Source organism: Chrysochloris asiatica, unplaced genomic scaffold (genome assembly GCF_000296735.1).
Source record: "Chrysochloris asiatica unplaced genomic scaffold, ChrAsi1.0 scaffold00045, whole genome shotgun sequence".
Classification (NCBI taxonomy): domain Eukaryota; kingdom Metazoa; phylum Chordata; class Mammalia; order Afrosoricida; family Chrysochloridae; genus Chrysochloris; species Chrysochloris asiatica.
Genome location: NW_006408563.1, coordinates 2,103,973 through 2,122,422, shown reverse-complemented (window position 1 = coordinate 2,122,422; position 18,450 = coordinate 2,103,973). Strand labels below are relative to the sequence as shown.

Here is an 18,450-nt window from a genome sequence, read left to right as displayed (position 1 = left end):
CCTGTGAATGGGTGGTTAGAACATATAGACAATCTGGTAACAGAGAGCATCTTCAGCCATTCAATTAACAACATGGTGTCATCCATGTCATGAAACCAACAGAGTAGTGGGTAAAGAAAACAGAATCAGGTTCCTAACAACCATGCCATGCCTCACCTGAGGGTTTCTAAGAGGGACATTTTGTTTGGGAGTTCTTTCACTATTCTTAATTACAGGTGGAATTTTCCCATAGAGAGTCCATCCCTAGAATGTCAATTGCCAAAGGAGGGGAGGGGGTGTGGCCTTGAAACTGATCAGGGTTTCCAAAGATTAGGATGCACACTGCTTCTATATTAATCAGAGCTAGTCTGCTGCTTGCTTGTCTTTTAGGCAACTTAGGTCCCTACCCCTAGTTCCTAGGGACCGACAGGGTCCACATGGAGGCAAAGGGCACTTCCTCATGGGGAGCAGGAGGCTCTAGAGGACAATGTTATTACTCAGGCTTCATATTCTTCCCCAAGTTGACCAAAACTACAGCTGATTATCTATCTAACTGTCTTACTGCTAACCTGGTAACTAGAGGTTACCACTCTTGAGGGATTTTCAGATGGTCCACTGGCCTACAGAGTTTTTTCAACCCTTTATTTTTGGTCTCTTTCCCCATGACTCATACATACCTCCTTCTCTCTAGCTCTCTTAGTTCCACCTGTGTCGGCTGCCCTGAGATGTGAGCTGTGCCATTGCTACCGGAGGAGAGGCCACCTGTGAAATCCTTGCTTTTATTCCTTCAATAAAGATTCCATAGTCAGGTCCTGTCATAGTTGGAGTTAATCTCTTTTTTACTGGCTTCATCTGCAAGTACCAATATAGTGATGCTTTATAAGTGAGAAGGGAGGAAGGAGGGAAAGAGGAAAAGGAAAGTGAAGGGGATTGACAGGGGCTTCCCCATATGCCACATGTGTAGGATCTTCCCAACTCAGCTGCCTCTTTGGGGCACTTACCCTTCTTCTCCAGGCCCACTCTTGCTGCCCTCACAGCCTGAGCAAGCGGTTGGGGTTGGAGCAACGATATGGGCACTGGCCAGGGTTCCAGATTATGGAGGGGGAGGCAGAAGCATGACTGGGCTCCCTCACCTGTGCTCTGCATTCTAGCCCCTCGACTCTTCCTGAACTACTTCCTTCTCCACCTCCACTTCTGCAAAGCTAGCTGCTTCTCCTGCTTCAGAATGTCAGTCATGGCCTCACACATAACTCTCAGCATCCCTCTCTAAGTGTAACTACTCCTGAAGTGCTCGTGTGTGCGTGTTCGCAGACAGCTGGATGTTGGTGGCCAGCCAAACCTTCCAGAGCAGCAACCCCTGTTCTGGCCACCACTGTTCATTTAGCCTCGTTTCCACACTTACGATGGCTACACTTCCAAAAATTATGTTGTGTAGCTTGTCATTTCTGAAACAGCCCCATAATCACACAGGGGTCCACTAGCACCTGGGAGTTCCCCTGGTAGAGGACTTTCCCACATAGAGGTTATGATTCCCTGAAATTCTCCCTAACAGATACCTCTCTCTTAATAGCTGTGTCTCCTGACTGGCTGGCCAATTGTCCAAGCATGGACCAGCAACTTGAAATTTGCCTAAGGTGCTATGAGACCGAAGATAATGGCTGCCAATTCTATGATCGCAAAATAGGAGTTTATTAAGGGCTTACTGACTGAGGCTGTCTTGTTTCTTCACGTCCTCCAATAGGAGGCAGGGGCTTTTGCAGCTCTGATGAACAAAGGTGCCAGCACCCTGGACCACTGAGAACACCCAAGCAAGTGTATAGCCAAATTAGGCCTTGCAATTACTAATGATTGCACCATGCATCAGTCGGTTTGTTACTCTGTGGTGGCTTTCTTGTTGCTGTGGTGCCGGAAGCTATGCCACTGGTATTTCAAGCAACAGCAGAGTCAGCCCTTGAGTCAGTTTCAACTCAGAGTGACTCTATGCACAACAGAAGGACGCAGTACTGCCCAGTCTTGGGTCAGCCTCACAACTGTTATATCTGAGCCCACTGTTGCTGTGTCGATCAGTCTCACTGGGAATCTTCCAAGCATGATGTCTGTCCTTCTCTAGGGACTGATCCCTGCTGATATGTGTCCCAAGTATAAGACACAAAGTCTCACCGTCTTCACTTTTAAGGAGCATCTAGCTGTACTTCTTCCAAGACAGATTTGTTCCTTCTGTGTGATTGACAAATAGTTTGAATTTTAAATATGCTAGCAATTCACTTACTTTTTTTTAGTCCAAAGGAAATCTCAGCAAATAATTTTACTCAAGGCATACGGGTCTCCTTAAACTAGGAATCTGGTCTAAATGTATATTATCACAGTTGCTTCTGTGGATTCGCTAAATCCTACCAATGGAACTCAAGTCTGGAAAACATGCTGTGGGAGGGAACCCAGTTCCAGCTTTTGATTGGCTGAGAGGATGAACTCATTAAATATCTGTCCCACTTTGACTACAGCTCTACATCTTCTTGTGGTTTTGCTTTGTTGCTATCTTCTCAAATGTCTTGTCATCATATTTGCAGGCTCATGATGTTGTGTAAATCGTGGTAAAGACACCACTCTTTGAGAATGTGCTTGTGAAAGAAGCTGCTCTGCTCCTTTATCATTTGGGTACTGTATTGCAGGGCTGACAAACCTTTATTGCACAATTGATCTGTGCCAAATAGGAAGTATTTTAGGCTAATAAGTTACATCTTAGTAGAATGAAAACAGCTGCAGACAATCTATAAATGAATGTACATGACTCTGTTTCAATAAAACTTTATTTATAGACACTGAATTTTGAATCCATATAATTTTCAGGGGTTATGCTGTATTCTTCTTTTGACTTACTTTCAGCCATTTAAAAATTGTGTTAACCACTCTTAAGCTCACATTCTGTACAAAAACAGCAAGTGGGCAAGATTTGTCGCATGGTTTAGACTTTGCTGGTCTGAGCTCTAGGGCCTGCTTACCAGATTTGTGAGGAACAAGATGGGATGAAGCAAGTAAAAGAGTAGATTATGTTGAATGACAGAACCAACATTTAAAATTTGCGATAGACTGAAAAGAAAATTCAAAATGATTAGTATAAGATTCACAGCACTAAAGTAGTCCTAATTCTACTTAAGCAGAGATTATTTTACCTGGAAATAGTATTAATAATTATTGTTATTGTTGTTAAGTGCCATCGAGTCGGTTCCGCCTCAGAGCGACCCTGTATAGGGTTTCCCAGGAGTGGCTGATGAGTTTATATGTAGTATGAATAAAAACCCACCACTTCCTTGAATGTAACATGGACTATATGTAGACCAAGACAACAGGGCAAACATCTGAATAAAAGTCATAGTGGTGAGCACAGGTTCAGAAGCTGGATTCATGGACCAACTTCATACTGGCCAAATGACTTAGGAAGAGTTACCGAACCTCTTGTGTTTCTCAGTTTTTTAAATCTATAAAGCATGATATGTATTTCATAGATTTGTGGTGAGAATTAAATGAGTTAATACATATAAAGTTGTTAGACTAATACTAAGAGCTCTAAGTAAAAAAATGTTAGCTATTTGTAATGTTTAAGGTTGTGTGCCAACCTGGCTGGGTTATGGTTCTCGGTAATTTGGCAGTTACGTAATGCTATAATTCATCCCCCATAATGACATCTGATATGATCAACCTATCAGTTACGAGGAGCATTTCCTTGGAAGTGTGGCCTGCATCTAATATGGATGTCTTGGTGAAGCTCACTCACTTGCTCTGGATACTTGCTCTGGATCTTATAGCTCATCATCTTACTTGCCTATCTTGGATTCACTAGCCTCCTCAGCCCATGAACCAGCAGCCAGTCATCTGTCTTGCTCATCTTGGATCCACCAATCCCTGTATAGTGTGAGTCAGGGGAAGCCTCCAGCCCGATGCTTGACCCACAGACTTGGGACTTGCCCATCTCTGCAACCACATGGTCCATTTCATTGACATACACACTGATGGTTCAGTGGGTTGAGTACTGATTGGATTGATAACTAAAAGACTGGTGGTTCAAATCTGCCAGCTGCTCTGCAGGATAAACATGAGGCTGTCTGTTTCCATAAAGATTTATGGTCTTGGAAATCTTATGAAAAGCTCTACTCTGCACTACAGGTTTGCTACAAGTTGTAATTAACTCAATAGCAGTGAGAAAGAGAGAGCAAATCCTGATGTGATGCTGTGGAAGAAGGCACTGGAACAAAAGAGCAGTTTGGACCATAAGGTCGGTGGTTCAAACTTGCCAGTCACTCCTTAGAAACACAATACAGGGTCACGATGAGTAGGAACCGAGTCAATGGCATTTAACAGCAACAACTATATATATTTATATACACATTGAGAAGAGACAGGGACAGAGAAAGAGTCTTTAAAACATCTGTGGAAAAATTGAATTATCTTTTAATGCCATTTTTCCATGAACTCTTTGAAGCCCTCTCATGTATTATACTGGTCTCACTGGGTTTACTTCTCCAGGGAACCCAGCCTGTTGTTGTTGAGTGCCCTCAACTCGGTTCTGACTCATAGAGCCTCTGTAAGGGGTTTCCAAGGAGAAGTTGGTGAGTTTGAACCCCTGATCTTACAGTTCATACCAACCTTGCAGTCCAGTGCTTATTCTATAGTGCCACACCAGGACTCCAACAAAAACATCAGCACCATTAAGTATGTATAATCTAATCACACCTACATATGCAGAAAAAGGATGCATGCAAGTACTTAGACAAAAGTCAATAGATGTGTGGTTATTAGAGACATATTCACATTTTAAGAACACTTTTTATTTAAGACGATTGTAGATTTACAATTCCCCCAGTGGTAACATATCCCATAACAATAGTACAGTATCATGATCAGGAAATGGATATTGATACAATCCACTGATAGTATTCAGACTTCATCTGTCCTCTATGCACTTAACTGTGTATATGTATTTAAGTCTATGCCATTGTATTACATGTGTGGATAGCAACACAGTCAACATATAGAACGGATACTCTGTGCTACATATTTATCACTTTCTTAAACCCTGCCAACCTCCATCCCTATAATTATATCATTTAAAATATACATATATGGTATCAGATAGTATGTAACTGTTTGAGGTTGGCTTTTGTCACTTGGTATAACCACCTTATGTTTCCTCCAAGGAGTGGGCATCAATTGCCTGCTCCTTTTATCCTTGAGTAGTATTCCATAGTATGAATATACCACAAATGAGTTCACATTTTAAAAATCTTGGGCATGTTGTGCTTCTCCTGGAGATTTTTAATTTGCATGGAAAGAAAGTTATGAGCTACTGGAATGCAATTGCAGAGAGACAAAGCAAGGAAAGGAGCAGAAAGCAAAAAAAAAAAAGTGGCTGGAGAAAGAAAGACCATTATGCAAGAGGTGAACTGGAGCCACGCGAAAGTGGGGTGTAGAAGTCATCAGCTAGAACTAACTCCTCACTCACTGCTTGCTTGTTTATACTACTGACTCTCCAACCTCCTTACTAATCCACTGAGCCCATCAAAAAAGCATCAAATCTCACTCTTTCCTTAGTTTTACCTCCCAAGATATTAATCATGGTATTACTAAATTCTCCAAACCCTACTTCAATTACATTCATTGCATTGATTAGGGATTAGAAAGTGTGTTTTATTTAGCATTGTTTTTTTGTGATCCCAATACTTGACATCATGTCATAAACAGTATGGGTAGTTGTCACAGTGGAATGAATTAATTGATGCAACCCTAATAGGGAAGGGTCCATACATAATAAGAAATGCTAGCATAGGATAAAGGGCAGTGCACATTTTCTGGAAGCCAATTTAACCCAAGTATACAAGGTGGGAAGGAGCTCTGGTTAGCGTAGTGGTTATGAGTCTGGCTGCTAACCTCAAGGTCAACAGTTTGAAACTATCAGCTGTTCTGAGGGAGAAAAATGAGGCTTTCTGCACCTGTAAAGATTTACAGTCTTGGAAATCCTATACAGGGTTGCTGTGAGTTAGAACTGACTCCATAGCACATAACCACCACCACCACCACCATACAAGGTGGGAAGAAGAAGTGGAAATGGTTCTTGGGTTATTGTCCTTTTATTTGCCACTTTCAGGGTCTCTGGGCATTTTTTTTTTTTTTTAGTTGAAATATAGTGTACATAAGAAGACATTGACCATACAATATGCCATTATTTAAATAAAATCATGAGGAATTTAACGTGTATATACTCTCAACAAAAGGATCTTAAAAATAAGGATTTAAGTGAGACTGGTTATAATTTGTTACCTTTTAAACACTTCAGTTAGCATCATTTCAAATAAATCAGACTACCATAATTGGATAATAGTTTTAGAACAACATTAGTGATGTCTGGGGTTATCCACTCATTAACCAGCACTGATGGCAGAGAGAACAAATGATGTGTGGGGTGTTTCTAGGGCCTTGAATGGCTAAGAGTGTTCTGTACAAGTCTCTGTCCTACAAGTAAAGCCATTCTGTTATTATTGAATTATGTCTCCCAGAAATACGTGTTCTAACTCTTAATCTCTTTGCCTGTGGTTGTAATCCCAATTGGGAATGGAATATCTTTGTTGATGATGCAGTTTTAACACAGGGTGTATTTTGAGTTCATCTGTTTGATATACAAGATATAAAAGAGATTAGAACCGGACAAAGAAGAAAAGCAGAGATGGGGGAAGAGTGATACCAAGTCATCTGGAGATCTCCAAGGAAGCAGGAAACAGGCTGAATAGACAAGGACCTCTCCCCAGAGCCCTAAATTCAGACACGCTAAACTGTGAGAAAATCCATTTGTTTGTTAAAACCACCCCCTTGTGGTATGTCTGTCACAGCAGTATTAGAAGTACTAGAGAGCTAAGCCGCAGTCCATGATGAGACAAGAGATGACATCATTTTCTTCTCCAGTGCAGAGCGGTTCCACCTCACACAGTGTGGCTCCCACAGACCCAAGGAATTACGAACATCATAGAGCATGAACTGTTTTTATTTTGATAGCTATATATTTATTTTGGGGAGTGCTGTGGCTCTGTAGGATAAGCAATGGGCTGCTAATTGAGTTCAGTGGTTTGACTTCACCAGCTGTTTCATGGGAGAAAGATGAGGCTTTCTAATCCTGCAAAGCTATACAGGGAAATGCTATACAGGGTCACTATGAATCAGAGCCAACTTCGATGTCACTTAACATATATATTTTTAAAATATGTTTATTTTAATGATTGTATTTTATTTATGAAAAGTGTTGCTGTTGTTAAGTATCATAGAGTCAGTTCTGGCTCATAGAGATCCTGTATAGAATTTCTGAGGAGAGGCTGGTAGGTTTGAACCACAGACTTTGTGGTTAGCAGTTCAGTACTTATCCTACAGTACCACACCAGGACCCATCTGAGTAGTGTCTAATAACAGAGAAGAACAGACATGGAGACAAGATATAGTCATAGGAAGGACAATCATGTGACAACTGAAGCAGCTGTAAATTAAGGAACACCAAGGATTTCCAGGAGTCACCAGAAGCTAGGAGAGAGGCATGGAGCAATTTCTTTTTGCATCCTTGGAAGGAATCAGCATGGCTGATACCTTGATTTGGACTTCTAGTCTCAAAAACGGTGGTACCATAAATTTATGTTCTTTTAAGCCACTACTTTTGTTATGACAGCCTAGGAAACTAGTACACTGTGTTTTATTATAAATCACATCAAAGTAGGTGGAGAAGTAATCAATCCACCAACTAAAGCATCCATCAATAAAATCACAAGACAAGTGAAGAGACTCGCTTCATGCAATTGAGAGCAAGAAAAGCCCGAGGCCATATCCCTTCATAAAGGGGAACTTGGCCATTTAAATGGCTCTGAATCTTCTACCATGATTCAAAATCAACTGAGGGCAATGTGTTTGCTTTTTTCTTTTTCTTTTGGGGGGCTGGGAGGAGTCTAGAGGGGGTGTCTTTTGCTTCAAGCCTGTTCTCCATCAGCAGTAGCCAGATAGAAAATTAGGTCATCAATTCAGTAATTCTAATGATACTTGAAGAAGATAGTTGCATACATTCACGTAAATCACACACTTGAAAATCGTTCTCAAGGTATTCAAAGTAAGAACACTCTCTGATGGAGACAGCGTTGTTGAACTGGACTCCTTCTTACCTACTTACCTTTTCCCTCCACCAACCTCCACCCAAAGACTTTGCACTGAACTGGAGAACTAAGATACATGAATGTTGATGTTGTTGTTGTTAAGTGCCATCGAGTCAGTGCAGACCCATAGTGAACCTGTATAGCATTTTTAGGAGCAGCTGGTGGGTTTGAACTGCCAGCCTTACAGTTAGAAGTCCAGTGGTTATCTATAGGGCCACACCAGGACTCCAATATACACAAATAAGCAAATTAAAAATAGAACTCTTCTTCATGCTTTGCATTGAAAGAGAGGCTTAATTATCTGTTTTAACACAGATTTTGAAAATGTGTTTCATCATCACATCAACAGGGCCTTTGGGCCTGGATTATCTTCAGTTCAAGTTGGGCACGGTAATTTGATCAATCAGGGCAGAGAAGGCCCTGCTCACCTGCTCAGCACCATAATACAGGTCCGTGCTTACCGAAGACTTCGGATCTGAAATCAAACATGATAGCCTATCAGAGAAATGTACCCAGAGGTTCTCAAGCTGATCTTTACAAATCCCTAGCACAAAAGAGAAATAGAACCCATTCCTCCTTAGTTCCTCAGATAGTTAGCAAATAAGATGAGTGTCTTTAATCCTGAGTAATACTATGACTTCAGCCAGCTCATGACTTCCTACAGGGTGTTTTTCTCATGGCTTCTAGAATGAAATTGAGTTGCCAGAAGCCCACTCTAGAACAATTGTTCTCCAGCTCTACTGTACACCACAATCACTGGAAGAGCTAGTTAAAGCAGATTGCTAGATCCTGATTTAGTATGTCTCCAGTGGGGCCCCCAAATTTGCATTTCCTCATGCTGCCAGGACCACCCTTTGAGAAGCACTACTCAATAGCTGGAGTCCTGGTGCAGTGCTGTGGGATAAAGCACAGGATCGTAAGGTTGGTGTAAAACACAAGGTCGGGGCTTCAAACTTACCAGCCACTCCTTGGAAACTCTATACAGGCTCACTATGAGTCAGGACCAACTTGACGGCACTTAACAACAACAACACTCACTAAATGGGTTGTGCGGTTTCCTATGATCTGTTGTTATAGGGATTGTAGAAATATCAACAATTTGGCAGTTATCAACCCAAAGTCTGATATCCATGTTCTTTAACCTAAGAGTTCTTTTCTAAGAATTGATCCTGGAAAGCATATTTATATATGAGTACAAAGAAAGATAGGGAGCTCTGGTAGTGTAGTGATTACACATCAGGCTGTGAACCAGAAGGTCAGCAGTTCAAAACTACCAGCTGTTCTGCAGGAGAAAGAGGAGGCTTTCTGCTCCCGTAAAGATTTTCAGCCTCGGAAACTCTGTACAGGGTCTCTATGAGTCGGAACCGACTCCACGGCACATAACAACAACAACAAAGAAAGATGCTATAAGGATATTCACCAAAGCATTTTGTTTTGTTTTTTAAAAAATTGGAAGCAGCTTAGACAACAATAAATATATTACAGTATATTTACACCCAGGTATATCATGAAGTGTCTAAAATATATTACCATCTGAAAAAATCAAAGCATAATATGACCTAATTTATGCTGAGAAAGTAAAGACGTAATATATGCATTTGTACCTAGACCAAAAGACAGTTGTTAGAACAGAACAAGGGAACACTGAATGGTTTCAAATTAGTAAAGGTGTGTACCAGGGTTGCATTCTTTCATCATACTTAATTTAATCTATGTGCTGAGCAAGCAATCTAAGAAGCTGATTTATATGAAGAAAAACATGGCATCGGGACTGGAGGAAAACTAATTAACAACCAGCAATATAAGCGGATGATACAACCTTGCTTACTGAAAACAAAGAAGACTTAAAATATTTACTGATGAATATTAAAGACCACAGCCATAGGTATGGGTTGCACCTCAATGTAAACAAAAATCCTTACCACTGGACCAATAAACAGCATCCATATCAGTGGAGAAAAGATTGAAGTAGTCAAACATTTCCCTTTTCTTGGATCAACCAACAGCACTCATGGAAACAGCAGTCAGGAAATCAAACAACATATTGCATTAGGCAAATTTGCTGCACAAGACCTCTTTAAAGTGTTGAAGAGCAAAGATGTTAGTTTGAGAACTGAGGTACGCCTGACCCAAGTCATGGTATTTTCGATAACCTCAAATGCTTGTGAAAAGTTGGACAGTGAATATGGAAGACCATAGAAGAATTGATGTATTTAAGTTATGGTGTTAGATGAGAATATTAAAAGTACCATAGATTGTCAAAAGAACAAACCAATTTGCATTGGAAGAAGTATAGCTAGAATGCTCCCTGGAAGCCAGGATGGTCAGACTTCATCTCTTATACTTCAAATATGTTATCAGGAAGGGACCATTCCCTGGAGAAGGATATCATGTTTGGTAAAGTGGAGGGTCAGAGAAAAAGAGGAAGACCCCCAACGAGATGGACTGACAACGTGGCAGCAGCAATGGGCTCAAATGTAGCAATAATTGTTAGGTTGGCCCAGGACTGGGCAGTGTTTCATTCTGTTGTGTATAGGATCGCTATGAGTCGGTACCTACTTAATGGCACCTAATAACCACAACAACATCCTCTAACGCTGCTCCAGGACCAGAAGGGCCTTGGGTAAAGAATATTTTACTGTCTCACATGCTAAACTGCTAACCTCAAGGTCAGAAGTTTGCATCTACCAGCCTGTCCACAGAAGAAAGACAAAACTTGCTGTTCCCATAAAGATATACAGCCTCCGAAACTTTATACAGGGTCGCTATGAGTTGGAATTGACTTTACAGCACTTAACAACAACAATGAAGCACGTTATCCAGAGATAAATTTGTGTTAGGATATTCTGCTTCTTAGCCCACAGTGATGAAAGCCTAAAATGTAGCAAATAGAGAAATTGGGAAGGGGTAATCCATTTTATAGATAGGAGCTTTTCTTGTTTTTGTTTGTTAGTTCCAACCTCTTGATATGTTAGAAACCACCAAAACACCTAGCATGTTCTTTAGTATACATAAGAATTCACTGACTATATAGACTGAATTAATTAATATAGCACATCCAGGGAGGCCTAATAAAAAGCTAGATAAATATATCTGTGACATGGACAATCCGTAAGAAATCACAATGGCAAAATAATTCACTTGAATGTCATAAAAAATACATGTGATTTCTGAATGACTCAGGGATGGGATAGGAGGGTACCAGAGTGTTAGAGGCTGAGGTTAAAACAATAGTGTCAAGTAATGGATCCAGGTATGGGAGAAAGGAGTACAAAGAGCTCCTTAATCTTCACCCTTAGCCAAGTTCCCTCTAATCCTACCACTCTACTCTCTGACATACCAGTTTCCTTGCCATTGTGGAAGCCCACAGTGTCAAGTGGGTGGAGATAACTGGAGAAAAGAGTTTGAGAGATGCATTAGGGTAAATTTCACTCAGAAATGGAGAGAAGATAATTTCATGAAAAAGTAAAATCAGTGGATTATGGCCTTCATTTTCACCACAGAAGCAAGTAGCATTAGATAACTCTTTCAAACTTAAACCTTTACTGCAAGTTTTGATCAAACTGTTTACTACTGCTTTTCAATCCAGCATGCAGAATTTAAAGCAACTTGGGAAACTCCTACACGAATTTCTCTTTTCATTAAGCTCACAGGAGCTCTTGAAATCCTATTATCCTGGATCTTGATACTGAATCACTCAAATCAATTCATGTCAATAACTGTCCAAAACTCACCAGCAGATTTGGTGGTCAAGTCATAGTAAGTCTTTTAGTAGTTCAAAGGTCACCTTAATGTCCAACATGAGTTAGTTTGTTAGTAAATCTGAAATCCAAAGTGGCCGTCAGCATCTATGATAACCACAACACTGGCTGAATACATTAGCAATCTGAGTCAACCCTAACATGGTGCAAGTAGTAAATCTTTCTTTTAACATTCTCCAAAGTAAAAACTCAGAGAAAATAAAAACAACAACAAGAAAAACAACTTGTAACAGTGAAATAAGGAGCTCAGGTGGCACTGCAGGATAAACATTGGGTTGCTAATCAAAAGGTTGGTGGTTCAAATCCACCAGCTGCTCTGAGAGAGAAAGATGAGGCTACTTGCTCCTGTAAAGATTTATAGTCTCCGAAAAGACAACTTTTCCTCACAGGGTTTCTATGAGTGGAAATTGATGAGACGGCAGTGGGCTTTTGGTTTGACTTGGGAGAACAGTGAATGGTTAAGTATATAACTGCTAGCTGAAAGGTTAGTAGTTTGAACCTACTAGCTGTTCCTGGGAGAGAAGATTTGGTCATCTGTCCTTGTAAGGATTTACAGCCTAGGAAACTCTGTGTGGGCAGTTTGAGTCTGTTCTGTAAGATTACTATGAGTTAGAACTACGCATAGATACATACAACAAACACAATCGCAATAACAGTAAGCTGAGCAGATACTCCCTGATGCTATCTGAGAAAATCAGTGACGGAGAAATAAAGCGAAGGGAACCGATATCTTTATGTAGTTAGTTTCCCTTGCCAACTCATCATCAGCATATTTACTACACTTCAGGCTTTGATTTACTTTAATTTTGGTAAACATGAATGGGCTACGAAATGCGCTTTTATAATCCATATTACTATGGTCATGTAGAATTTGCAAACTGGATAATTATCAATACCACATCGAGTTAATATGCAAACTTAAATAGAAGAACTATCTGGCTGAGTTAGAAGTGACAGTGTTTAAAAATGGTAACCATAGCCAAGGAAATTAACATGAAAATTTACATGGATCCTTATGCTTAAATGCCTAAAGGCAATAAGACTAATGTAAAAGAAATCAGACTGTAAATTGAAATCTCATCAATTAGCATTTGTTGAATCATCTATGACCACAGAATTCTATAATATTAAAAAGAAAATGTGCACTTTGATTGTAATATAAACAACAAACTTGTATGGTCATAATGCATACCTCAAGCAGAAGCATTATGATTGTGCTGAGGTTGCAATTGATGAGTTTTTAATATTAATTTCATCTATATATATTATTTCATCATATGAATTTAGAAATAAACTTTACCCTTTTTCATGATTTTCCTTTTTACCATATAATGGTGTGTATGTATACAGCTATAATTATAATAGATTTATAAATACATTGTTGCTGTGAAGTGCCATCTAGTTTGTTCTGACTCATATTGATTCTGTATAGGATTTCTGAGGAGCAGTTGGTGGGTTTGAACCACTGACCTTAGGGTTGGTAATCCAGTGCTTATCTTATAGCACCACACCAGGACTCTAAAGCAAATATAGTCGTATGTATTTTAATTGACTTAATCAAGTGCTATGGTATTTTGCATAGCAAGGTTGGTTTGAACTGCAAAGTTGATGGTTCAAACTTATGAGCCGCTCCTGAGAAACCCTATACAGGGTCACTATGAGTCAGAATTGACTCTATGCACTTCACAACAATAATTTTTGCTTTAAGTATCAAACTATACAAATGTTGAAATACTGTCTTCCAATATGTATGGTGATAGTCGTGGCTGGGTGCCACCAACTCATAGCTACCCTGTATATATTTCCAAAGCTTTAAATCTTTATGGGAGTACAGCCTCGTCTTTCACCTCAAAGAGGCTGCTGACTTCCATTAGTAGCCCAGCTCATAAACCATGAGGCTACCAGAGTCCTCCAATGGGTATGATGGTGGTGGTGGTAGTTATGTGCTGTGGAGTCGGTTCCAACTCATAGTGACCCTGTACAGGGTTTCCAAGGCTATAAATCTTTATGGGAGCAGAAAGCCTCATCTTTTTCCCACGAAAAGCTGGTAGTTTCAAATTGCTGACTTCAAGGTTCACAGCCCGATTCATAACCACTATGCTAACATAGCCTACTAGAATTTGAGGGACAACATTCAGAAATCAGCACTCTTCATAAGTTCATTTGGAGAAACGAAAATAAAAAATAAAAAGATGATGATGTCAAAAGACTAAAAAAATACTTACTTACAAAGTGCAATTTTTATGTGAATTTTCCTAAAAAGGTCAAGAGGATACTGACTATGCTTTCAATACTCATCCTGACCCCAAGGGTATTTGAGCAGAAATACAATGGGTGGAATCGCTGGTCAGCCTAACAATCAGGCTCAAGCAGTTCCAGCCGGTCTTTGTCCCCGGTAGTCTAAATGTGCGCCTGGCATCTTTGTGACCTTGTTTCCTCTAATGCAAAAATTACAGCTCCAACTCCATTCACAGTACAATTTTGAGGGACACCAAGTAATGACTACATTGACTTGGCTGTACTATGGTCTGTATAAAACTGACATTAACATGTACCCACTTGACAGTTGAGCAACTCAGAACTATTTTGTGAAGTCCTCTACTATAGACACACAGGAGAATGTTATCCTTTGTTCTAACACAAGTCAACAGATGATTGGTGCAACAGAAAAGACCTGAGACTTTGTTAAAGAAGAAATGGATATAAATATAAGACATGGTAATAAGACTCTCCAGTTAGAAATAAAACAATGGTACTAAGAACTAGTTATAGTGAAGAAGGAGTAAAAACAAATTAAAACCTTTAGAATGTAGCAATGAGTCATAGCTTATGAAAAAGAAAGTGATAATGATGGTAACTATACCTCTAGGCTTTGTGGGTTATGTGCCATCAAATCGATTCTGTCCCTATAGGGGTAGAACTGCCCCCATAGGGCTTCCTAGGCAGTAATCTTATCAGGAGCAGATCACCAGGTCTTTTCTTCAGCAGAGCAGCTGTTGGGTTCAAATCACTGCCCTTTGGGTGGTTAGCAACCAAGTGCTTAACCATTATGCTACCAGAGAACTTAATCAATTCTCTTCTAGAAACAAAGTACCACTGTTACTTCAATTTCTAGATGATGACATCAGCCTGCCAAGCTGTATATGAGTTAGGCTTACTGATCATACTAATTGTAATAAATATTTATTGGATACTTATTATGTTCATAGGCCATGCAAATAGTTCAACAACTAGCTGAAAGGTTGACAGTTTGAGCCCACCAGGGGTGCCTTGGAAGACAGGCCTGGAGATGTACTTAGAAAAGGTTACAGCCTTGAAAAGCCTACACGGCATTCCTGGGGGCAACTGTGAGTCGGAATCAACTCGATGGCAACCACCACCAACTAGCAGGGTGCTGCACTAAAGTCTTATGTGGTTTATCTCTTTCAATGTTCACAATAACTTGATGACGTAGGTAATTCTAGGATGTAGAAAGACAAAGTCAGAGATGCTACTGACATTGAAAAGTTTCAGAACTCTGACTATTGCTCATGAGATGATTTTAGCAGTTGGGCTGATCTGACATAGCATGAAATCATGTCTTAATACATCATCATCACTGCCTCTGCTAGCAGTGAAAACCTTACCTGATGGCATTTCAGGAATGCAGGCATCTATATATTTTGACAGCAGTTCTTGCAGTTGCTCTTCCTCCAGCTCATCTTTTCTGTCCTCGATGTTACTGGTCTTATCTTCCCTTTCAGCAAGTGCCAAAGCAGGACTGTTCATTTCATCAGGGACAAACTGGGGGGTGTCCCGAGACCATCCCTGAGCACTGAGTAGGGTCTCCTTTGGCATCTTTTGGGCTGGGCTTTGTGTCCCGCTGCTTTGCACTGCCTTCAGCTGCAAGATGGCATCAGGTGGCTCTGGATGTAGTAGACCATGTTCGGAATTTGTTTGACTTGGGTGACTTCTGCCTATCATGATGGGCTTAGGAACAGGTACCCATTTGGAGCCCTCCTCAGTGCTATTCTTGATCTGGGAAGCATCTCCTCTCCTCCAAAACCTTTTAGCCAAAGAATGGTCACTTTTTGAGGCCATATTTTGACAGAAAGAAGTTAAAGGGTGAGGTAACCGCAACACTGCCTAGACAAAGAAAATGTCATTGATGGTGAGACAAGTATTTATCTTACTTCTTTCATAAATACATTAAATGTCAATATTCCAATAGAAAATTTTAATGCAAGACTTTTCTCTTGACTCTCTAAATAAGTAAATTTTATTTTATTCTGTTAATTCAATGTAAACATAAAACTCTTTATAAGAGTTGGCACTGGTCAGATTATAAAATATCACAAGGAATTTCACCAGGAAATCATACAAATTTCTGCTCTGAAAAGCCCAGGTTCTAGAAATACCATAAAGAATTTGGGGAAATAGCAGCATATATTAAATCAATAGATGTAAGTTATTACAATATAACATGTTTATAACTATCTAGGTAGGTTGTCAGGTATTGCATAAGTCATCGGGTCTCAAAGTGTGGTCTATAGACCCCTGGAGGAAGTTCCCAAGACTCTTTCAGAGGTCCATGACATCAAAATTATTTTCATAATAACATTTTGATGTTATTTTCATTGTGCTGACATTTGCATTGATGCTGCAAAAACAAAAATAAAACTGCTGGCTCCTTAGCAAATCGAAGCAGCATCGCCTAACAGTGCAGATAGGTGCGCAGGCCTCATCACCACGCGATTCCGTTTTACAAAATGCGAGTTCCATTCCAAGTGGAGTGTTGCTGCTGCTGCTCCTACTGTTGTTAGGTTCTGTTGACTGGTACTGATTACATACAACAGAAAGGAATAGTGCCTGGTCCTGTGTCACCCTCAGAATTGTTGTACTTGAGCTCATGTAGCAATCACTGTGTCAATCTGTCTTCTGGGGGCTCTTCCTCTTTTTGATGACCTTCCACTTTACCAAGCATGATATCTTTTTCAAGGGACTGGTCCCCACTGATAATACCCCCAAAGCAACATGGACAAAGTCTTGCCATCTTTGCTTCTAAGGACCATTCTGGCTGTCAGATTTGTTCTTTTGGTAGTCCATGGTACTTTCCATACTTTTCTCTAACAACACAATTCAAATGCACCATGTCTTCTCCAGTCTTTCTTATTCATTGTCCACCTTTCACATGCATATGAGGTGATGGAAAATATATGGCTTAGGTCAAGCCCACCTTATTCCTCAAAGTGACATCTTTGCTCTTTAACACTTTATAGAGGTTTTTTTGCAACAGATTTGACCAATGCAATACGCCGTTTGATTTCTTGACTGCTACTTCCAAAGGCATTGATTGCAGAACCAGGTAAAATGAAATCCTTGACAATTTCCATCTTTTCTCCATTTACTGTGATATTTACTAGTCCAGTCATAGGGATTTTTGTTTTCCTTACCTTGAGTTACAGGACATACCGTAGGCTGTCTGTGTTGACCTTTATGAGAAAGTGCTTGAAGGCGTCTTCACTTTCAGCAAGCAAGGTTGTGTTATCAGCATATCACAGGTTGTCAATTTTTCTTCCTCCAATCCTGATGCCACATTCTTCTTCATATAGTCCAACTTCTATGATTATTTGTTCAGCATACATTGAATAATTATGGTGAAAGGATACAACCCTGATGCACTCTCTTCCTTGATTTTAAACCTCTAAGTATCTACTTGTTTTGTTCTAATGGCTGAATCTTGGTCTATATATAGGTTACTGATGAGCACAATTAAGTGTTCTGGAATTCCCAGAACACTTACAATCAGTTTGTTATGATCCACATAGTCTAATACCTGTGCGTAGTCAATAATACACAAGTAAACATCTTTCTGATATTCTCTACTTTCATCAAGATCCATCTGATACCAGCAATGATATTTCTCATTCCATGTCCTCTTCTACATCTGGCTTGAAATTCCAGCAGCTCCCTGTCGACTTACTGCTGGAACTGTTTTTTAAATTATCTTCAGCAAAATTTTACTTACGATATTAATGATGCTGTTTAAAAATGTCTGCATTCTGTTGGGTCAGAATGGGCACAAATATGGATCCCTTTCAATCAGTTGGACATGTAGCTGTCTTCCAAATTTGTTGGCATAGACTGGTGAGTGTACAACAGTTTGTTGAAACATTTCAATTGGTATCCAGTCAAGTCCTGGAGTCTTGTTTTCCCTGAAGTCTTCAGTGCAGTTTGGGCTTGATGGAGTAGAAAAAGTTAGTAATTTTATTAGCAATAACAATAACTATTGTTTAGTGTTGTGTGTGATGAAATGTGAAGTGTGCATGAAACATCTATGATGCATAGTGGAATTTGAAGTTCACCTTAAGGAAAAGCACTTGTCTGAAAGAATGACTGACAGCTGTGGTTATTTAGACTTGGATATTTGGGAGCTATTTTCACAAAAATGAATGAAGTGAAACTGTCACTATAAGGAAAACAATGAAATGCTATTTCTTGCAAATTATGATCATTGATCGTTCAAGCAAAAAGCAGACTTTTAGAAAACAATCTTT

At 39.8% G+C, this 18,450-nt stretch overlaps 1 protein-coding gene across 1 annotated transcript in view; it reads right to left on the bottom strand.

Annotated features, from left to right (window-relative positions):
* Positions 1-8,524: 8,524 nt before the first annotated feature.
* DYTN (dystrotelin) overlaps positions 8,525-18,450 on the bottom strand; it is a 71,873-nt gene continuing 61,947 nt past the window's right edge. Inside the window, 2 exon segments of the mRNA XM_006862020.1 lie at positions 8,525-8,628; positions 15,541-16,039. Coding sequence (XP_006862082.1) covers positions 8,525-8,628; positions 15,541-16,039 — 603 coding nt within the window.